This window comes from Aulonocara sp. 'chitande type north' Nkhata Bay, linkage group LG16 (genome assembly GCF_057382095.1).
Source record: "Aulonocara sp. 'chitande type north' Nkhata Bay isolate Kocher_YH1m ecotype deep benthic linkage group LG16, A_spYH_male_GT1.1, whole genome shotgun sequence".
NCBI classification, from domain to species: domain Eukaryota; kingdom Metazoa; phylum Chordata; class Actinopteri; order Cichliformes; family Cichlidae; genus Aulonocara; species Aulonocara sp. 'chitande type north' Nkhata Bay.
The window spans coordinates 22,733,263-22,756,313 of record NC_141359.1 but is presented as its reverse complement, the minus strand read 5'-3'; the positions used below and the strand labels follow the sequence as shown (position 1 = coordinate 22,756,313).

General features: G+C 39.2%; 3 protein-coding genes across 6 annotated transcripts in view; all 3 read left to right on the top strand.

The window, feature by feature from the left end:
* The window catches only part of LOC147311516 (FERM and PDZ domain-containing protein 4-like), a 38,807-nt gene extending 28,228 nt beyond the window's left edge, over positions 1-10,579 (top strand). For all 4 annotated transcript variants that reach the window (XM_086267736.1, XM_086267737.1, XM_086267738.1 and 1 more), the window contains 11 exons: positions 266-373; positions 742-873; positions 1,322-1,441; positions 1,588-1,724; positions 2,035-2,161; positions 2,402-2,491; positions 2,600-2,782; positions 2,955-3,087; positions 3,174-4,136; positions 5,959-7,164; positions 8,706-10,579. In XM_086267736.1, the coding sequence (XP_086123862.1) occupies positions 266-373; positions 742-873; positions 1,322-1,441; positions 1,588-1,724; positions 2,035-2,161; positions 2,402-2,491; positions 2,600-2,782; positions 2,955-3,087; positions 3,174-4,136; positions 5,959-7,164; positions 8,706-9,961 (4,455 nt within the window). In that variant the 3' untranslated portion in view covers positions 9,962-10,579. The remainder of the gene's footprint in view (positions 1-265; positions 374-741; positions 874-1,321; positions 1,442-1,587; positions 1,725-2,034; positions 2,162-2,401; positions 2,492-2,599; positions 2,783-2,954; positions 3,088-3,173; positions 4,137-5,958; positions 7,165-8,705) is intronic.
* Positions 10,580-10,763: 184 nt separating this feature from the next.
* LOC147311515 (toll-like receptor 7) lies at positions 10,764-15,373 on the top strand. Its single transcript, XM_086267741.1, has 2 exons — positions 10,764-11,948; positions 12,220-15,373. Exons 1-2 carry the CDS (start codon positions 11,934-11,936, stop codon positions 15,364-15,366), a joined length of 3,162 nt encoding a protein of 1,053 aa, XP_086123867.1. The 5' UTR covers positions 10,764-11,933; the 3' UTR covers positions 15,367-15,373.
* A 476-nt stretch (positions 15,374-15,849) lies between these two features.
* Positions 15,850-22,134, top strand: LOC147311514 (toll-like receptor 8). Its single transcript, XM_086267742.1, has 2 exons — positions 15,850-15,944; positions 18,130-22,134. Exons 1-2 carry the CDS (start codon positions 15,942-15,944, stop codon positions 21,235-21,237), a joined length of 3,111 nt encoding a protein of 1,036 aa, XP_086123868.1. The 5' UTR covers positions 15,850-15,941; the 3' UTR covers positions 21,238-22,134.
* Positions 22,135-23,051: the final 917 nt, after the last annotated feature.

Here is a 23,051-nt window from a genome sequence, read left to right as displayed (position 1 = left end):
ACATTTAGTCTTTACATAAAGCTAAGTCAACTGTCTCCTGGCAGTACATTCATTCTATACAGTGGTGTGAATCTCTTTTTATCACCTCATAAAAGTATGTTTCTCAAAATGTTTTATCTTTTCTTTGATTTCCTTGAGTGTGTCTTCCAGTTAAAAATTTCCCACCCAACCCCAGCTAATGCACCACAGTGGATTATCAAATTAGCTAACTTTCACTTAGAAAAAGTCAAATCTGTTAATCACGTATGTTATATTATATCCTCAGGAAACTGTGAAGGACAACTCCCTTCTTTTCATGCCAAATGTTCTGAAGGTGTACCTGGAAAACGGGCAAACTAAATCATTTAAATTTGACAGCACCACATCCATTAAGGTAGGTGGTGGAAGAGCGCCCCTTCACTATGAAATGCTGTTGCGTAACCTTAAGTGATGTTCATTTTAAATATTGAATGTACATTATAAAGTGGAAAATCCTCTCTTCAGCACAGCCTTCAAAACCTTTCAAGTGAAAATATGATTCCAAGCAGAAAATGTATTTTAATTAGCTATTTTTCCTTTTTCCCCAAATTATTTTTCTTCTACTTCAGTTAAAAATTCTGATTGTTCAATAACACTCATGTTTTTTGCATAAGCTAAGCTGTGAAAATGATCTATAGCTATGACACTGAGCTGCGCATGAGAAAGCTGCTGCATCTGCACAGTTTGCTTGTTGTATTAACCATGACATTGTTTATATGACAGGACGTCATTTTGACCCTGCAAGAAAAGCTATCTATTAAGAGCATCGAGCACTTCTCTCTGATGCTCGAGCAGAGAGCTGAGGGATCTGCCAGCAAACTCATGCTCCTGCATGAGCAGGAGATGCTAACTCAGGTGAGACGGGTGCCATTAAACAGAGCGTCAGTACACAGTCCAAAGTGTATCTCTTTTATAAGTTAAAAATAAAGATGATAAAACAATCCTAGAAAAGAAATTGCAACACTTATATTTGTATTGATTTAACAAAATGTGTTCATTTGGTCAACTTCATAGTCTTTACACCAAACTAAGCTAAACATCTCCTGGCTCCACTTAAATATTTTACGTATAGCTATCAGAATGTTTTTGACCAAAGTCTTTGACAAAGACATATTTAACTTTTTCAAAAATGTTAAACTATTAATTAAATGACTGTAAATGTTACATAGTACCCTATTGTATTTTATTTTTTGCATGTAATGGATTTTTTCACATGTACTTATCTGAAAGTACAACAATGTACTTGGGGAAATAAGCACTTAATGACTAATAGGACCTTCCTTATCTTTGACTTGTCCTCTAGGTGACGCAGAGGCCAGGGTCCCACAAAATGAAGTGCTTTTTTCGGATCACTTTTGTCCCAAAGGATCCTGTAGACCTGCTTAGAAGAGATGCAGTAGCATTTGAGTACCTATATGTTCAGGTAAATATCAGGAGATACACATAATACATAATAATTAGATTGAATTAAACATTATTTATGTTATTTTAGACAATATTAGGGCCTTGTTTAAGCATGACGACAATTGTGACTGAAGTGTAACCTCTCCCTGTCTGTGTCTTCTCCAGAGCTGTAATGATGTGGTATTAGAGAGATTTGGGTCAGAGCTGAAATACGACATGGCTCTCCGTCTGGCTGCTCTGCAGATGTATATACTAACCATCAATACCAAACAGTCCCAGAAAGTTTCCCTGAAGTATATTGAGTAAGTAGATTGGGTTTTACATATGTTTTACTACATGTCATCTAATTGAAAGCCTATTTTGCTTCTACCAGCTGTAAATCACACTTAAACTTAAGCCCACTCAAACAATAAAATGATATAATGACCTCACAAGCACTGCTGCAACATCAAAAGATACATCTCTGGTTAGATGATCATTTTGACTGCACCCTATCCATAAACTCCCGCACCGCCTCTGGGTAAATCAATCACAGGAAAAGAATGATTAATTGACTGTTTGTCGTAGTGGATGAGTGACCTTTTTTTCATTTTTGTTTTTGCGCATCTGCAGGAAGGAGTGGGGTCTGGCGCTGTTCCTGCCTCCCGCAGTGCTGTCTAGCATGAAAGAAAAAAACATCAAAAAAGCTCTCACTCACATCCTCAAGACCAACCAAAACCTGGTGCCGCCTGGTAAAAAGGTAGACTGTGCTTCTGCTTTCCTCTTTTTGTCTATTCTCTGCAAGTGTATGGCTATTCATCTTCCTCTTTTCCTTGCACCAGATCTGACTCTTGGCTTCCACCTAGTGGAGTATTAAATACTTGAAATAAATCATTCGGGGCTGTTGTGTAGATCAGACTGTGTTGCACTTTTTTTTAACCTAACTAATTTAAGCATTTTCAGCTTGTGCCTTATACTATTTATTTTTTACTCCATTCAGCTAACTGCTTTGCAAGCAAAGGTCCACTATCTAAAGTATCTCAGTGATTTGAGGCTTTATGGAGGACGCGTCTTTAAATCAACACTAGTCGTGAGTAAAACTTTCTTGTCACCTCTCACTGGTTTCACCCTGTTCCACATTGTGCTAATTTACATAACGGCAGTGGTAGTTACGGTGCCTCCTTCTTCCTCTTTACAGCAAGGCGAGAAGCACACAGAAGTAACTTTGCTGGTGGGGCCGAAATATGGCATCAGTCATGTGATTAACACCAAAACCAACTTGGTGGCTCTTCTGGCAGACTTTAGTCATGTCAACCGCATTGAGATGTACACAGAAGATGAAAACAGGGTTCGAGTGGAACTACATGTTCTGGATGTAAAGGTTAACAAAATTTCTGCCTCTTTAAAAGGAGAACAATATGTTGTTTCACAAATACTTTCTGCTTTAACCCTAACAACAGCAAGCCTGCTCTGCAGTCATTATAATCTAATTTTACCACCAACTAGTGCCATTTATTTTGTTCCCTTTGTCTGATTGTGTGCATCTTTCACAGCCCATCACTCTCCTAATGGAGTCTGTTGACGCAATGAATCTGGCCTGTTTGACTGCTGGCTACTACAGATTGCTGGTGGACTCTCGACGCTCCATCTTCAACGTGGCCAAAAACACCGACAGCATGGAAACAAGTATGCCTAAAACTGATCGCAAGATGACTCATCAGAATTGGGTGTTTTTATATAGACTTGTATCAAGTCTTGCTTCCTCTTTGCAGGTCACGCCACGAGAGCAAAGCAGAACTACCAACCCATTGAGTGTACATATAGTACACCCCACAAAGGAGGCGAGGACAGAAACAACCAGAGATGCAGCCAAGAATATTCTGACCAAGAGTGCGATTACCTCGATCGTGGCAGATGTGAAGGCCAGCCAGTCTACATAACTGAGATCCACCAACCCCAGCACTCAATTCACCATGCAGAGAGAGTGGAGTGCTGCAGAGTCTCATGTTCCCAAACATATATGAATGTCCCAAGACCCAAACCCCAAGACTCCTCCAGAAGTGCAAAGGTGTCCTTCATTTTTGGAGACCCACCCTTGGACAGCGTAAACCCCCAAAATCTGGGCTACCAGAGACTGATGGATGAAGGCCCAGAGATTTTAGACAATCACAGCCCCATGTACAGACGTCTCGAGGATGACTATAGGATGATAGAGGATGGGTATCAGTACTCTACCAAAATCTTTGGTCCTACTGAGTGCATCGAGGAGCCACTGCTGCATGATATCTGCTACGCTGAGACAACAGATGACGCAGAGGACGAGGATGACATCAGCTGTGAGGAAGACATGGTGATGAGTGACATTGACAAGCCTACGTTGCTCTCGCTCTCAGGGTCCAGCGATGACATCATTGACTTGACCTCCCTCCCTCCCCCACCGGAGGGTAATGACGAGGAGGACAATGACGTACTGCTGCACTCTCTTAACATGGCCATTGCTGCTCCTCCTCCTGGTTTCAGGGACAGCTCTGATGAGGAGGAGCAGCAGGGGGCTGGGATAAGGGCCCACGGGGCCTGCAATGATATCCCAGTGTCCCTCATAGATTCAGTACCCACCCATGGAGCAGAGGGGCCCGGGAAGCCACTGGATGATGCAGTGGTATCCACCTTACAGGCACTCGAAGCCCTCGCTGCATCTGAGGAACAGAGTCCAGCACAGTCAGAGAGTAGCACAGGTTCTCCTTATACTATTGTAACATTCATCCATTAACATTACACATGTTCCAGCCATTCATTTTGATTTGTTGGTCTTTTTTTTTTTTCAATAAAGCCCATTTTGTTCTATGTTTCCATTTGTGAGTATTTCTTCATTCATTTGAGAGAGAGAAAAGACATTTGTGTTCATTATTGTGTCAGTTTGAGATTCATTCCTGTTTTGTGGACCCATTTGTTTTCACAACTGCACAGTACACAGCGTGAAAGCTTTGTTGGTTATTAGAAATAACAGAAAATAGATCATCTTAAATAGCCGTCTATAGACGTCACCAAAATTATTGGTACCCTCAAATGTAAAGACGATTTTTTTTTAATCAGTCGAGATTGGCAAATATATCTATTTAAGTCAGCAGTTTCTTTTTGCAGCCTTAACACTTCTCAGCAGTTAGTTTCGATTTCTGTTCCTGTTCTCTTAGGTTTCACAGGTGCTTTCCTTCAGTTGTTTATTTTATCTGTGGATGTTCAATCAGCTTACCATCAGGACTCTCAGCAGGCCGCTTTAGAACAACCTAATATTTCATTCTCTTTTATGTTTTACTTTTAGATGCATGTTTTTGAGCCATTATGCCTTCGAAAAGCCATGACCTGGGACTGAGACAGAGCTCTCTGATACTGCTACAGCTAATGTTTTGCTCCTAAAAGCCTCAATAATCTGCTTTTTTAAATTAGTGTCAACATAACCTGTCATGGTAGATGTAACAAAGCAGCCTCATATCAAATGTCTGCACTGGACCCTTTCCCATACCTCACAATGATGATGGTGCTTTTTTTTCTTTTAAAGCCTCATCTTTTCTTTTGTGAAAGCTGTAATTTACTTCCATTTGTCTAAAGGAAATCCCCTCGGAAACAGTATGACTCGGCATCACTTAGAAGTGTTTTAGCAAGTTCCATGTATTTAAGTTTCTCTTTCAGAAATGGGGCTTTCCTGGGTATTCTTCCGTGATCCCCCACTTTCAGTTAGAAAATCATTTACATTTGACCAGATACCATTTTACCTGGAAGACAGCTTGTGTGTATGTTAAGTTTTCTGTGGTTTCTCACCCACCATACAGACTACTCCTTCTGTTGAGTCGGTTTTCCACCTGCTGCCTGGTTCAGGGTGATTGGCTACAGTCCCATAGATCTTAAAGTTATTAATAATAATTCCAGCATGACATTAACCTGCTTGGAAACAGTCTGGTAGTCATTGCCTATACTGACACAGTTATTCGTGTCTCATCTGACCATTTTCAAAAGTGCTATAAAGCATCAAACTCTGAAAACACGTATATGCTTACAATATAAATATATTGCAGAATTCCAACAATTTAAATTTTTAAGGGGTATCAATAATTTTGTCATTTTTAAAAAATATTTTTAGAATTGTAAAAAAGCATTTTTCACATGACAAAAAAAATACATGCAGATGTGTATATTTTTATAATTCCAGTGCTGTTTTGGGATTAACTCATGTCTTTATTGTTTGAATGATTGATTGATTGACTGATGTGTGATTGATTGAATTGATTTATTTATTTTTTAATTTACTTTCTTACTTAGTTTTTAATTAGATGCATAATCAACACTTGAATATTTTAAAGACTCTTATGTGGAATGTTGTTGTGTAATGATTTATATTTATTACTAAATGTGTTATTCCCGAGTTAACATTAGCTATCATTTACACGGTAATTTACACTATCATCCGTATAATTATTTGTTACTCTCTTGCAGGCTTGTGATATATTCCATTTGCCTCAAATGAATTTCTTAATGAGGTTTTTGTCTTTCTTTTGTACACAGGTGTAGAAATATCGAGAGCATTTAGTCCGGATTCTTCTGATTCTGGCAATGAGACCAACTCCTCAGAGATGACAGAGAGCTCTGAGCTGGCCACTGCTCAGAGACACTCAGAGAACCACCTGAGAATGCATGTAGCCATGGCAGAAGGATACCACGCCATGAGTGAGGAAAAGACAGAGGTGAGTGCGCCCAGTGATGGTGGAGCAGGAGCTATGCAGTACAAACCCCAGGAGCAACAGGAGGAGGAGGCCAAATCCTCCTCTGTCACCTCCTCACAGATATTTCACTCGAATGGCGGCGAGATGGAGCCAGAGACAATGGAAATAAAATCCGTGAGTGAATACTTCACTAAGATGCACATTGGCTCTCTAATGAGCAGGCAGAGAGGAAAACAGAGAGAGACTGAGAGCAGAATCCAGGGAGAGTCCTGCGATTCTGACAAATCAAACACGGCTTCTCAAGACTCAGCGAAGGAGGAGCTCCCTCATCTTGTTGGGAAATATAACGCTTTCACTGTGAGAGATTCCTATTACATGAACCAACTTGATCTGGGGCGAACTCATTTTAAAGACAGGCATCAAAAATGGCACCAGAGAGTGCCTGGAAACAAAATGGCTGAGAATCTCGCTCCAGAATGTGTGAGTGACTCACAGGCTTCCCACGCAGACAGGTTGACAGCAAAGGGAGAGAAGCAGGACTTAGATGAAAGAAGCCAACAGTTAAATGCCCATCTCATCTCCCCATCCAAAGGGCCCGTCCCTGCACAGGGCGACGCTGCTTCACAGGATAATGAGCGGCAGCAAACGAAGCTTTCACAGTCGGAGCCAGATGTCTCACGGTTATATGAATACCACGTGAGCAAGCGCATGTCATCAATTCAAAGCGAAGGCATTCATTCTCTCCAAAGCTCGCAGTGTTCCTCAATAGATGCAGGCTGTAGCACAGGGAGCAGCAGCTGTGTCACCCCTATGGACTCTCCCCTTTGTGCCACAGACAATATGCATGTACTGTCCGAATCTTCGCTCAAGGGGCTGAGTTATGTCACTGCGGAGGAGAAGGCTTATGGGGCCCACGGGCAAGGGAAGGTCAGCCACCCCATGGACCCCACCCTGCTGAGGAAGATCCATGCAGCTACCAGTGCTGAGCCTGGGTTTGGAATTACACGGGACAGCAGTCACAGAATGCCCAAGATAAAAGAAACCACAGGTAAACTTAAACAGGAGGGTGAACCTCTAATCTGTAACCTGGTAAGATCAACATTTAAGACAGTTCATCAAAACAGGCAAATCTAAGGTTGAGAATTTGTTTGAAATCCTCAGGTTACACAAATTACCAAAATAACAAACAAAACTTTGCCTGACTTACTTTCAAGGCAGATGCCTATAGATAGATTTTGCTTTTGTGTCAATGATATCTTTTTCTACCCCTCATCTGTATAACCAGAAGGGAATCAAATTTTGCTTATAACACACACAGCACTAAGAGATTGCAATATATAAATGTAACAAGAAGCAGTCTTACCAGTGTCTGACAATACAGGACTTCTGGGTCACTGCAGGTTTTTAATAACTTTCCCCTAACATATTTGACAAAATAGTTCGCCTTTTACTGTGATGACACTCTTTGACTCTGCATATCCGCTCAACTGTGATGACAGTCTGCTTCATGTGCTGCAGTCATTGCTGAAATTATGGAGTCAGAACAAACTTGGGTGTCTTGACACCAAATTTCTGTGGGCATCTTTTCGGCAGTATTCACGTCAGTCCACTGGACAACACACATGCTGACATTGATGTAATTGTGATATTCCATAACAGCCCAAGATATCAGTCAGGATGATCTATTAAAAACTAAACTGGATAGTCCATAGGCCTTTAAAGGCTTTCCATGGAAATACATATGAGATTTTACAGTATTTTTTAATACAAACACTGATATCTGTGAACTGCTTGGTGTTATATGCACTTGCTGATTTTTATTTTCCTTTTAGACATTTATTATGGCTATGAGAACAACACACATAATCTATTTTGCCTGTACTTTGGACTGCAACATATAAAGATGTTTCAAAATTTAGGAAATTTGACAATCAGATCAATAAGCATAGCTACATACAAGCAGAGGATAAATATGTTGTTGTTTTTATGTGTTTGAAATTACTTGCCAATATACATTGCACTTTTTTCTTAAACGAACCACTCGACATATTGGGTATTAATCTTAATCGCATTCCGCTTGCAGTAATATTACAACTGATGCAACTCTTATATCTGTTGCTTCACATCGCTTTGTTGGCTTAGCTTACCGTAAAGATCGGAGACAAGGAGAAAGTATGAATACATCTATAAGTTATTGTCCTAAATGTTACCTCTTGACTTTCTGCACTTTGTACAGCTTCATCAAACAAGAAACAAAGTATTAATGTAAGCTAAGTTTTTCATGATTGCTCATAAGTACATTTTGTTGCCTTTGGACTGAGCTTGGTGAGCCAATTTCCTTGTCTCCAAAGTCTTTTGCAATGCTAAGCTAACTAGCTGTTATGATATTCTCATATGGACTAGATTGATAATATGTCTCTATAACATTTTCCATCAGTTACACCAGGATTAAGAGATTCCTTCTTAATTGTGCACTATATGTCTTTTCTATCACTGGAACCAATAATACAGTGAGACTGAAGAACATTGTGTTAATGTTAAGGTAGATGCTTAACAGTTCTCTTTGTTTTCCTACTACCCCTAGTGTAGCTTGCACACAGCTGAAGAAGGCTGGGAAAGAGTCATCTTTAGCTCTCTGTAATGAGACCAGTACCACCACCACAATCATGTCACCTTCATCATTACAAAGTAGCACAGAGCCCAAACGGCTAACACAGGCCAGCCCTGAGCCTGACCCACACACCCTGGCTTTTCCCTCAAGCGGATCTTCATGTGACCCAACAACAGGCAGCCTCCGGAAGCTGCGAAGGGTTCGGATGCTCAGGAGGAGCTGGAGTACCTTAATGCCAGGTTCCAGGAGCTTAGAAGTACTGTTTGAAAAGACCAAAGCCATACTTACAGGGAAGAATGATAGTCAGAATTTACAGTTTCAAGATCCCCCAAAAGAGCAGATGACATTTTCTGCCAAAACCTTACCCACGAGCTTGTCCCAAGGTTCAGTTGCCTGTAATTCAACTGGTGAACAGCTGCTAAGAGGAGCCTCTCTGTTGATGCCCGAGCAAACAGCACCGAGGCTGGATACAGGTGCATGGAAGTGCCGTGGGCCGTTCAGTCACTGCTTCCTCAGGAGAAAGTCGAATACTCATGCCGGTGATGAAGGTGGAGAGATAACCTCACATGATCTGCACTTTGACAGCTCAGTTTCTTTCTATGGCAAGGAAAACACTATCTTGAGAAACTACAAAGCTGAATGGAGCAAAATGGCCTCATATATGAAGAACATGAGCCTCAAAGATCGGCTTGCTCACATTAACTCAATGAAAGGAAAAACCTACAGCCTTCACACGGGGTTCGCACTTGCACGGAAGGATGCCTTAGAGATGATTGGTGTGTTGCGTTCAAGTGTAGGCCAGCCTTCCAGAATTGCCATGCCTGAGGTCAGCGAGGCTGACATGGAAACGTTCGCCCAGCTGCTTCTCATGCAGGCCAAAGTGCTGAGCAGCGCCTGCAGTCAGATGGCAGTGGAGTACAGTAGCCCAGAAGAGCTGCTGCTCACGCTGACGCACAGCTTCCACACTCTGTGCTGCCTAACGCAAGCCTGCATGTCACTAGTAGAAGGCCTGAGCACCGACAGTGAACGGCGCGAGGTGGTAGCCAAGGTGGATGAGGTCGTCATGAACTACGTGTGTCTTCTGAAAGCTGCTGAGGCAGCTTCAGGAGGCTCCCCCGGTGACCAAAGTGTGAATGCATTGTCACATTATTCTGCCACCATGTCTGCTATTCTAAACACACTAACTCACTCACTGAACACACTGCTAAACAAAAAAACTGTTATTTTGTCTTGATTATTGATTTCAAAGCCATACATAAGAGACATGGGTTTAACAACCAATGTGAACTGCTGTGAAAAAAATTTTAAAAACTTGCCTTGTGTATACAGTATTTTATTATGTAAAGAAAATATATGATTATACGAATAATTAAAGTTTTAAATAGATTATATTAAGGCCTATATTAAAAAGCATATGACTCTCTTCTCAAATATATTATCTAATATTACTTCATAGGGATTATTTTCAGGATTTATTGGTTTTATTGACAGCTTAACATGTAGATTGACACAAACTTATTAGTATCTTGTTTATAACTTGTAAAAAAAGTACACAGCTGAAGAAATGCATACACTATATAAAGCTCTAAACAAATCGCTGCACAGGACAAGAGATGATAAAGCTGAAGTAACGCGTACAATATTTTCATTTGCTTGAGTCACTTAATTTAATGAATACTTTACACATAAACACTGAGAACTTTCCTGTTATTTTTGTCAATGTCATTAAAGAAATTAAAACTTTTTAAAAAGTATGAACTGTTTTGTTGTCTGTTTCTGTTTCACTCTGCTCGCTCACAGTTTTGGTCATTACCAATCTCTCGGCTACAAAAGTTTGTTACTGAAGTTTCATTCAATAAAGCGTCTTTATTTAGTTTCAAGTGTGTTCAATAATTAATTTTTTCTACTTTTCGCTCAAGCTTTAGTGGTGAAAGTGCTTTTTGCATTAAAGATGATGATGGCCTATTTCACTTACAGTACAGGGCTGGAAAGAATGTTTTTGCACAGCTTGAGAACGAGTCACTGTGCATTATGTGTATGCATCTGAGTAAAACGAAAAAGACAACAGCCAGCAGCTCAGTGAGGCTATAAGCATAAAGGTGCTTAAATGCCAACATAGTGAACTCCTGGTCAAAATTGACCTGATGATGCTCACTGATCACTTCGATTTAGGATGACATGCATGTTTATACTTGTTTTATGGCAAACAACCATCTAAACTTAAATTGCCAACCTAGTGAGCAATGAATTGAAAAAACATTAAACCAATCCATCTGTCCATCCATTGCTCAAACCATGTTCTAAACCACTTATCCAGCTCAGAGTGTTTACGCCAAACCATTTGAAATATACGGATATTTCCCAGGATACATGGAAATTTTAAAATGTTAGTTGTGCTTAAGGAAAATACAGATAATGATTGAAGTTGATCTCTGCTTCAAATGTTTAAAGCACTTCATCGGTAGTTCTCAAGACATTTTTCTATAAACCCAAATTTAACAAGAGGTATGCTGACCAACAGGAATACCTAGTATTGCTAGAATAGGTGTAGTAAATCACACCATTTCACTGTAAAGACAGACAGCTAAACAGTCTAGCTACTGTAAATCGGTAGGAACTGTACCTAAAACCACTGAACATATTTATTTATCTTAAATTTGGGTAGGTGAGACTGAATGTTAGTCATATAGTCACAGATAACAAAAAAAAAATATTCTGCTTGATGTTAAAATAACTTCACCACCATGTACAGTGATAAAACCCAAACCACACCACAGGTTTCATTTTCCCCTAAAATTTAATGAGAAATGAAACTCTTCCTTTCACTGGTTTCAGTTGAATAATAACTTGTAACTCATCCAGCTGTGTTTTATAATACCATGGAATATCTGCCATACAACAAGAGTCAGAGTATTAAACTTGCTGTATCTTATTAAAGGCACCTCTTTACAGTAGCAATAGCATAAATGCACCAATAAGCCTTTTCACGATGTAGTAAAAGATGAAATATTTGGATGTTTGTGGTTTGTAAGAAAGTAGGAAGTGATGCCGGCTAATTCTACACACACTAGGCTAACACAGACACCTGTTACTTTCATCGACCACCTCAGGAATGTTTGTTAGTGTTATACTTCTTTCAGTACTCCATCGAACCAGACAAGACAAGTCAGAGCTGGACTCTTTTTTTTGGTTTTCTCACATAAACAATGTTTCTCCACCTGGTGAGTATGATTTTTATATACTCTATAGTATCAGAATTCATAAGCTGTCAAATGTAGTTTGGCTTAGAAGTGCTGTTAACTGTTGAGAAGTAGAAAATCAAATGCGAGAGAATGCTATTTCCTAATTGTACAGTAAAGTAAAGTATAATATGCTGGCCATGATTACTAAAGTTGCTGATTTTAGCATCCCTTGTTATGATTTGCATTTATAATGTGCTGTTACAGTATTATTAGATTTCTACTAGCAAACCTTTCTCATGTTTCCGTGCAGATGTGTGTGGCACTGCTCACCCTGTGGTCTTGTCTCCCTATTTTGGCAACTGGCATCTATTACCCGAAAACTCTGCCATGTGATGTTAACGAGATCAACAATGGGAGTGAAGTGAAGGTGGACTGCACTGAGAGAAGCCTCAAAAAAATCCCCCATGGAATCCCAAGAGACACAACAAACCTGACGCTCACCATCAACCATATTCCGAGTTTAAACTCCACCTCCTTTTACGGTTTGGAGAACTTGACTGAGATTGACATGAGGTGCAACTGTGTGCCCATCAAAATCGGACCCAAGGACAAGATGTGCCTGAAGAGTGTGACAATTGAGGAAAATACTTTCAGCAGACTGAGCAATCTGCGAGCGCTGTATCTAGATGGCAATCAGCTCTACAGTATACCTAAAGGCCTGCCTTCAAATCTGATCCTTCTGAGCTTGGAAGTGAATCATATTTATTATCTTTCTAAAGCAAACCTCTCTGAGCTTAGATATGTTGAGGTGCTTTACCTTGGTCAAAACTGCTATTTTCGTAACCCCTGCAATGATTCCTATGATATAGAAGACGATGCATTTTTACAGTTTAACAATTTAAAATTGCTATCTCTTAAATCAAATAACTTGTCTTTCATTCCACATCAGCTACCCACTACTCTGAAGGAGCTGTATCTCTATAACAATAACATTCAAGAAGTCACTGATGAAGACTTTAAAAATTTAACTAATCTTGAGATTCTAGACATTAGCGGAAACTGCCCCCGGTGTTACAACGCTCCTTTTCCATGTAGCCCATGTCCAAATAACGCACCATTGAAAATCAGCAAGACAGCTTTTAAAATGCTGACCAAACTAAAAACATTACGGCTGCATAGCAACTCCCTTACAAGTGTGCCTTCTGAATGGTTTGACACCACAACTGAGCTCAGAGTGCTGGACCTCTCATCAAACTTTTTAGCAAGGGAGCTAGAAATCACTGCTTTCCCCAAATTCCTGGGTAAACTAGAAGAACTTGACCTTTCATTCAACTACGAGCTTCAGAAGTACCCTCAAACGCTAAGACTGAGTTGCAGTTTCTCCTCTCTGAAGTCTCTCAAAATTTTCAGAATGAAAGGTTATGTGTTTCAGCAGTTAACTACAGAGAGTATCGCTCATTTAAAACCTCTACCGAACCTGGAGGTTGTAGATTTGGGTACAAACTTCATTAAAATGACAAAGCTTAGTATTCTGATGGAATTGAAAAGCTTTAAAATAATCAGCCTGTCTGACAACAAAATATCGTCTCCCTCTGATGGCCAAATTGAACTTGGTTTGTCCGGAGGAGAAACCTCGGACTGGTCTCCGATGTCTTCCGCTGCTGAGTACCAAAACAAAGACGTGAGAGAGATTCATTATTTCAGATATGATGAGTATGCACGAAGCTGCAAATACAAGGACAAGGAACTTGGAGTTATTACATCCTTCGTCAAAAAAGAATGCAGTCAGTTTGGCAAAACCCTGGACGTCAGCAGAAACAATATATTCTTCCTGCATTCACGATTTTTAAACCTTACAGAGCTAAGATGCCTCAATCTGTCTGGAAATGCAATGAGTCAAAGTCTGAATGGTTCTGAATTTACTTACCTGGCTAATTTACAATATCTGGACTTCTCATGGAACCGTTTGGACCTGCTATACTCTACTGCGTTCCAAGAGCTGAAAAATCTGGTCATCTTGGATATAAGTAACAACAACCACTATTTTGAATCAGAAGGTCTGACTCACATGCTTAATTTCACTAGGCATTTAAAAAACCTCAAGGTACTCCTGATGAATCACAACAAGATCTCTACTTCCACTAACACAGAGCTGGAGAGTCGATCCCTAGAAAGGTTAGAGTTCAGAGATAACCGGTTAGATGTACTGTGGCGAGATGGGAACACCAGATATGTCAACTATTTTAAGAATTTAGTTAATCTGACTGTCCTTGACATCTCTCATAACAACCTCCCTTTTATCCCATCGGACGTATTCAGTGGTCTACCAGAGAAGCTATCTGAGCTGTATATCAAAAATAACAAACTAAAATCCTTTAACTGGAAGAAACTGCAACTTCTACACTCATTGCGAGTCTTGGATCTCAGTGGAAACAGCTTGACTACTGTTCCAGATGTGTTATCAAACTGCACCACATCTCTTGAGAAACTAATTTTACACAAAAACCAAATCCTAAAGCTTACACCAGATTTCCTCAAGGGTGCCTACCACTTGAAATATCTAGACCTGAGTTCTAATCACATCCAGTACATTGAAAAATCCAGCCTTCCAGATGATGTTCTTAATCATATGGACATGTTACTTCTGCACCAAAACAGATTCTTGTGCACTTGCAATGCCACCTGGTTTGTCACATGGCTCAACAGGACTACAGTAACCATACCTAGATTGGGCACGGATGTTACCTGCGTTGCCCCAGGGGCACAAAGAGGTCGTCCAGTCATCTCAGTGGACCTTTTGGCCTGCCAGCACCACTACCTGTCAATCATCCTCTCCACCCTAATGACTTCCCTCGTCCTCATCTTGGTCACGCTGTCCATCTCCAGCCATCTCTTCATGTGGGATGTCTGGTACATCTACCATTTCTGCAGGGCCAAGCTCAAAGGCTACCGCCGCCTGTATTCCCAGAGCGCTGTTTACGATGCCTTTGTGATCTATGATAAGGAGGATCCAGCAGTATCAGAGTGGGTGACGAAGGAAATGTGCGCTCATCTTGAGGAGTGTGGAGACCGCCGACTGACGCTTTGTCTTGAGGACCGGGATTGGATGCCCGGATGCCCCCTGATTGACAACCTCTCTCAAAGCATCCACAGGAGCAAGAGGACTGTGTTTATTCTCACCAAAAAATACATCAAAGGGGGAAACTTCAAGACGGCGTTCTACATGGCTCACCAAAGGCTAATGGATGAAAAAAATGATGTTATAGTGCTTATATTCTTAGAGAAAGTGCCCTGCAATTCAAAGTACTTGAGATTACGAAAGAGGCTGTATAAGAGGTCTGTGCTAGAGTGGCCAACAAATCCTCAAGCCCAGCCATACTTTTGGTTCAGCCTGAGGAGTGTATTAGCAACCGAAGGTCACAAACAATACAACAATCTCTTCAAAGAGACACTGTAAAGAGAACAATATGCTGGAAAAATGCAGTTTCTTCTCTCTAGATTGCTTTAAATGTACTCCTGTATATGAATTATTATATGTGAATACTGAACTGTTGTAATGGGAGCAGTTTTATTATTAATGAAATATTAATAATTAATGATGTGCTAATTTTAAACTCTGTATTCAAATTATTTGGGAAATTCATTGCCACTCTTTGCGATGCCAGTGGGGGATTCTCAGACTCAGTTGGCAATGAAATGCAACATACCATGAAAGAAGGAAATGAAACAGACATATTTGTTCAATTCACACGCTGCTCCCCCCCACAGCTCATTCTGCTGTGTACAACAGTCCCCTTCCTTATTTTGATGGGTGTATGTGAGCGTGCAGAGATGTTTAAACGGCTAATTCGACTTGATGATATACAAGACATGCACCTTATAGATTTTTAGCAACTTGTTGGGGGGTTTTTTTGGTTTTGGGTTTTGTTTTTTTGTTTTTTGTCTTTTAACCACTACCACTTATTTTTAAATGGTAGAGGAGAAAATCTGAATTCAAGATTGTCATTCAGGGATTAATACAGTACAGGCGCAATGGTAAGTTACTGAGTGTGTGTATAGTTACTTTTAACTTACTTATCAGAATAATCTGATTTTCTGCATTCTGATGTTATCTTTGATGATTTTGTCATTTTATGATTTTGTGCCAAAACTTTGTATAGATATATCTGACTCCAAAAACCCAGACTGATCATTTTATTGTGTTTTGCTTTTAAATCTGTTTTGCTTGTTTGGAAATGTGTTGACATATTCAATTAAAAGGTATAATAAAACTTGCCAGCCAATGTGTAGAAAAACATCATGGCATCATTATCGGCATTTTATTTAACTTGTTTTAGAAATCAGCACTTGGCGATCTTGAGAACACAAGCTATGAAGCCACACTTTATCTTAAACTGTCAAAGATACATTTAGCAGTCAAGACTTTCTTTTCGGTAGCACTTTATAATAATGTCACACTATTAAGCATTATTACGGTGTTAGTAAAGTATTAGCAAGTGCTTAATTCATCATTTATACATCACTGCTCTTCCTTAGTATGCCGATGCAGATATGTTTATCCATCTGTTACTGTTACGCCATGTACAGCTATCACTGCTGGACATGGTGAAATCATGTACAGCTATAATTGCTACTACATAGCTGCTAATAGTAATCATAATCAAAGTAGTGATAATATACCTGTATTTATAAATGGCATAACAGGAGAACTGATGCTATATAAATGATGAATTAACCACTTGGTAAAACCTTAGTAATACCTTAATAATGCTTAATAATGTTACATTATTTTAAAGTGATGCCCCTTTTTTTAGGTATTTCAATTCAATAAATTGCACAGGTAAATGGTAAATGGTAAATGGCCTGTATTTGTATAGCGCTTTTCTAGTCCCTAAGGACCCCAAAGCGCTTTACACAACCTGTCATTCACCCATTCACACACACATTCACACACTGGTGATGGCAAGCTACAATGTAGCCACAGCCACCCTGGGGCGCACTGACAGAGGCGAGGCTGCCGGACACTGGCGCCACCGGGCCCTCTGACCACCACCAGTAGGCAACGGGTGAAGTGTCTTGCCCAAGGACACAACGACCGAGACTGTCCAAGCCGGGGCTCGAACCAGCAACCTTCCGATTACAAGGCGAACTCCCAACTCTTGAGCCACGATCGGTATAATGAAGACATGGGACAAATGTATTTAGAAAATTTATGGGATACTGTATGTCACTTATCACTAAGTATGTGACGTGCTCCCATGAAAAGTACTTTAACAACAACCTGAAAGATTTTTGATATCTCCTATTTTTAAAATTATTTCTAGGCTGGTAATTGTACATTTTACATGTATCGTTTTACATTTCATACCCCTTACTTGCTGTTTTGATAAGTAAAAGAAAGAACAAGATTTTTTTTTTCTCACTAGACTTCCAACCTACTGCCACCTGCTGCAAATAGGACAGGTTTACAATTTTTTCAAGATTGCCTTACAATCTCATTGTCTTTTCCCTAGCTGATATTTTAACATGTCAAAACAGGAAAAGCAGTGGTGTAATAAATAACTGTGATAACATTAATAAGGGCTCTATTCGGTTTAGGTATATACAGTTTAAGTCAGTAGACAAAAAAGTTTCACAAAAAGTTTGGAAACCAGTAATGCACAGAAAAAATTACATCGATTTTTATCCATTAATATGTCACATAAGGAGTGAATAGAGTGAAGTCGAGGAGAAGTGCTCACTGCATCACAGGAAGGCCCACAGATGTCCGAGCCTGGTAGGGATGAGGGAATGAATTTGGGTCAACCTTTAACAACTGTCAGTAGATATATTAACAATGTAATATTAATACACTTTGCTTTTTGGGAAGTCTCGTAATCCATTACATGAAAATGAGTTATGAAGTTGCATATTTATTGCAAATTTAAAAAATTTTAATTTATCAATCTGAGACTTTTAGTCACATCTAAAATATAAGCTTTAAGCCGATTCTAAAAGCAAACCTAATCTGCAGACCAATATCACTGTATTTTGTGAACCCCTAATTGACATGATAAAAGTGTTATAGTAATATAATATATAACATTATATATAGTACAAATAGTGTTCTTTTATCTATTTTTTTTACCACAATAATCATGAAAAAGTGTTATAATTTTGTAGAAGCCCTTTTATAAGCTTAAGGTTATTTCATTCAACTGATTCCATCATTTTTCCACAGATTACCAAATGCTGGATGCTGTTGTTCTATCTGTGTTACCATCATGAGATCCTGCCGGCTGCATTTACACCTACCTGGATGACACGGCAGTTCCCTTGTGATGTTATATCCAACAAAACATCAAATACAGTCAAATTTGACTGTAAAGGCCGCCATCTAGAGGAAGTACCAGAAGGGATAACCAGTAATGCGACACATCTCGACTTATCAGAAAATTTTATTAAGAGTATTAAAGATGAATCATTTTCTAAACTGACAAATCTGACTCAGCTCAATCTCAACTGGGCAAACAAATCCAAGGACGGTTATGGATGCAGACTGTTGAACATTCCTGCAAATGCTTTCAAAAATCTCACAAAAATCAAGCAACTGGAACTGAGCGGCAACTGTCTGACTGAAATTCCACGCAATCTCCCCCACAGTGTGGAAACACTTGAGCTAGAAATTAACAAGATTAGCATGGATAAATTACATGACAACAGTTTTATTGGTTTAAAAAACATAACAAACCTGTTTCTATCTAAAAACTGCTACTTCTGGAATCCCTGTGGGAAGTCTGTTGCTATTATGGAAAAACCCTTTCAAATACTGAACAAACTGAATGCTCTGAACTTGTCTTACAACAACTTAACACACGTTCCTAAAGGACTACCCCAGTCAATTACAATTTTAGGTCTGGATTCCAACAAAATAGAGAACATATCTAAAGATGATTTCCAGGGGTTGCTAATTTTAAAAGTCCTTGATATAAAAGGCAACTGTCCAAGATGTCACAATGCTCGGTACCCTTGTGTTCCTTGCCCTAACGGTTCTATTCACATACATCCTGATGCATTTCAAAGACTGACACAGCTGGAGATACTGGACCTGGGAGGAAACTCACTAAATTACCTTAAGCCCTCTTGGTTTCAAAGTCTAAAGAATCTTAAAGTATTATATCTGGCATTTAATTTTTTACTAAAATCTATAACTGGTGAGGAACCATCTTTTGAGGCATTTAGTTATCTTCACAGGCTAGAAAAGCTTGACCTGTCGTTCAATTATGCTCTCGGATTGTACCCAGAAAAAATAACTCTTTCACAAAACTTTTCAAACCTCAGGTCACTGAAAACTTTGCATTTGGAGGCTTTGGTATTCCAGAGTATTGGACCAGACACACTCACACCTCTGTACAATCTAAAAAATCTATCTGCTTTGAATTTAGGTACTAACTTCATTATTTACAGCAACTCTACTTTATTCAGCCATTTCTCCCACGTAAAAATGATATATCTCTCAGAAAACAGGTTATATCCCACAACAATAGAAAGTCCACCAACTCTAACAGACAGATACAACCAGAATTCAGACCTTTCTATTTCATTTTCCATAACAGCTACTCCAAAAGACTTTAGCTACGAGATATCGGACAGGCTAATAAAGCAAGAGTGCTTTGACTCTGGACGAGTGCTCATCCTCAGCTCAAATAATCTGTTCTTCATTTCTCCAAAGCTATTTGAGGGATATGGAAATATTTCATGTCTCAACCTCTCCAGAAATGGATTTTCACAGGCACTTAATGGCACAGAGTTCAAGATGTTGCCTAATCTGACATATCTGGACTTATCTTTCAATAAGGTCGATATGGCCTATAACAACGCCTTCAAAGAACTAAAGAAATTACAAGTACTAGACCTCAGTTACAATCCACACTACTTTAAAGCATTTGGGGTAACGCTTAATTTAAATTTTACACAAAATCTACCTGTGCTAAGAGTCCTTAATATGAGTCATAATGAGATTTCCACACTGACAACAAAAGAGATGTATAGCAAATCATTAGCAGAACTTATATTTGCACAAAATCATCTAGGGAAACTTTGGAAAGACAGGGATAGCACATACAAGAAACTTTTCACTAATCTCTCTAATTTGACAATTTTAGATATATCCTTTAATGGCATTGCAAAGATTCCAGATGATGTTTATGAATATTTGCCACATAACCTCACCACACTGCGCATAAGTCATAACTCACTCAGTGATGTTAATTGGGACAAACTGCCTTTCCATCAACTTCAAATTTTGGACCTAAGTTACAATTCTCTGTCTACTTTAACAACTATTAACTCAAACATCACACAAACTTTGACTTTCCTTGACCTGAGTCATAATCACATTTTCCATGCAGACAATTGTTTTTTAAAGAGTCTAAAAAGCCTCACGACTCTAAGCCTGAGTAACAACAAATTGACTATTGTCAATGAAACTACCTTCAAATCAGGACCTGCAAACCTGACTCTGTTCCTACAAGGAAATCCATTTGAGTGTACTTGTGATTCCATAGACTTTATTTTATGGATTGAACAGAGTGATGTAAAGATCCCAAGACTCACCACTCAGGTGACATGTAACACACCAGTGAACCAGAGGAACAAAATACTGATAAGTTTTAACATTAGTCAGTGTGTAAATGCGGAACAGGCAAAGAAGATCTACGCTCTAACAACTTCTATCATTATTCTTTTCATGATTGTTTCAACAGTTGCTCACTTATTTTACTGGGATGCTTCCTATGTCCTACACTATATGAAAGCTAAGCCGAAAGGGTACAGATCCTTGAACTCGCCAGATACTATTTACGATGTCTTTGTGACATATGATACAAAAGACCCACAGGTCTCTGAGTGGGTGATGAGCAATCTGCGGGTGCAACTGGAGGAAGAGGGAGACAAGATACATCCACTGTGTCTGGAAGAGAGGGACTGGCCCCCAGGAGTCCCACTGGTGGACAACCTCACCCAGAGCATCCAGTACAGTCGCAAGACTCTGTTTGTCTTAACAAAGGGCTACGTTAAGACCGGTGCTTTCAAGCTAGCAATGTATCTGGCCCACCAAAGACTGCTGGATGAAAATGTGGATGTGATAGTACTGCTAATGCTGGAGCCTGTCCTGCAGCATTCTCACTTTCTGCGCTTGAGGAAGCGACTGTGCGAGAGCAGTGTTGTAGAGTGGCCGCGAACAGCAGCCGCAGAGCCCTGGTTTTGGCAAAACCTGAGAACTGTCATAAGAGTAGATAATCAAGTGATGTACAACAAGACCTATTCAAAATACTTCACCACCAAATGAAGAAGGATAATAACATGAGCTTGTTAAATAACCAGTGCTTTTATATATCATTTCTTGTTTGGTCTTTTTAAAGTGTTTCTTCTTTGACTGAACTGTTTTTAAGAACTAATTTTCTTATAGTTGTTGAGTTATTGACTTATTCAGAATGCTTCACCACTAAGTGAAGAAGGATAATCATCACTTATCTGCCTGGGACTGATTTGTAATTCTAGTCTGCAGACAATAACATGGTCCTGCTTTAAAATCACTGTTCTTTAGAGCAATGCTTATTTGGTTCTTTTAAACGATTTCTTCTTTGTCTGAATCTAATAAGAAAACAATAAAAAACTAATTTTCTTATATTTGCTGAGAAAGCATAATAAATCTTGTGTAATCTGTCTGCAGTGCATTAATAAAAAAAATAAAATAAAATAAAATGTGTGGCATTTTGCAGATGTAGATTTTATACTCTAGTCTCTGGTTTCTATGTTAGAAAACATCTGTGCTGAGTGACACCAGTACCAGGTTTAACAGTTAACAAAAGAGAAATTTAGTACAAAAGTGACAGATCCTAAATTGCAGTCCATTATTAAAAATCCATTTCGACACAGTATGTGTAATATAACTTGCATGCTTTCATCTGTTATTTCACATTTGGAAATTTTTGAGATTGTCCGTAAGGTGGTGCAAGTGACACAGTTTTAATACAGTGCATTTTGCAAATTAGCCCTAAATTCAGTGTCCCACTCAAAAATAAATCAGTGTGTGAGGCGATATATTACTTATGTCATATTAATGTCTAAGAAATATGTCATTTTTAAACTCCATATTACGTCACATAATCTGAAGAACTGACTGGCACTATGCACTGTTGCTGTGTTTACTGGCATTCCAGTGTTCATCTTGGCTGACAAATAAACTGGCATTTTTGAAGGAGGGAAATGAAAAAGATGCAGTTCTTCGGGGAGACCGGGGATAGTTGTAACATTTTTGATATTTCTGTCTGTAAATTGGAGCTCTTTTAAGGTAGTGGATTCAAAATGTAATGCAAAGTATTTACATGTCTCTGCTATTAAATAGTGCAGCTATTTTCTCTGCAGCACAATTACCCATTGCATGGTATGGCCTCAAACACAAAGAGTGAAATGTTACAATTAACCCCATAGTCTGGGTTAGTTGTAACATATCCTGGGGTAAAATGTAACACAATGAAATAAGGGTACTAACAAAACATTAACATGTAATCTTTGTTTATTCAACACATGAATGCACTTAGAGCCATTAATGTAGCTGTGTGTGTGTGTGACAGAATGCAGAAATCTAGCTTTTGAACATATTCCAACCCCCCAAAAAGACAAATTATGGAATTTTCTGCAACTGAATATTTCATTAATTTTGGTTGGTCTTCCTTGAGTTTGGCCTCATTGGCTCAGTGGGCATTATAACCTACAACTCTTGCACCAATTTTGAACATAACAATGAAGCTGAAAAAATGTAGTTGTTCACCAGCATCGCAATTCCATTACTTTTTATCATGGCTTACCTTGGTGTGGTTTGCAAAGTGCTTCAGAAAGATGAGGAAATCTGTTTCTTGCACCCATCCTGATTTATTTCCACTACCAGTGCTTCCTACTGGTCCATCTCTGACACAGTGGTCTGCATAATGTGTGTGTGGGAACACAAACAGTGGAGGAATTGTGTTGCCAATGGCATTAACCGCATATACAAATGCGACCAGTGAACCTCTCTCTGCTGATGTCGTTGCCCCAACTTCTTAAATATAAGTTAAAGTAATAGTGTGGTAAGTTGTAACATACATTATTGTTGCAACTAAT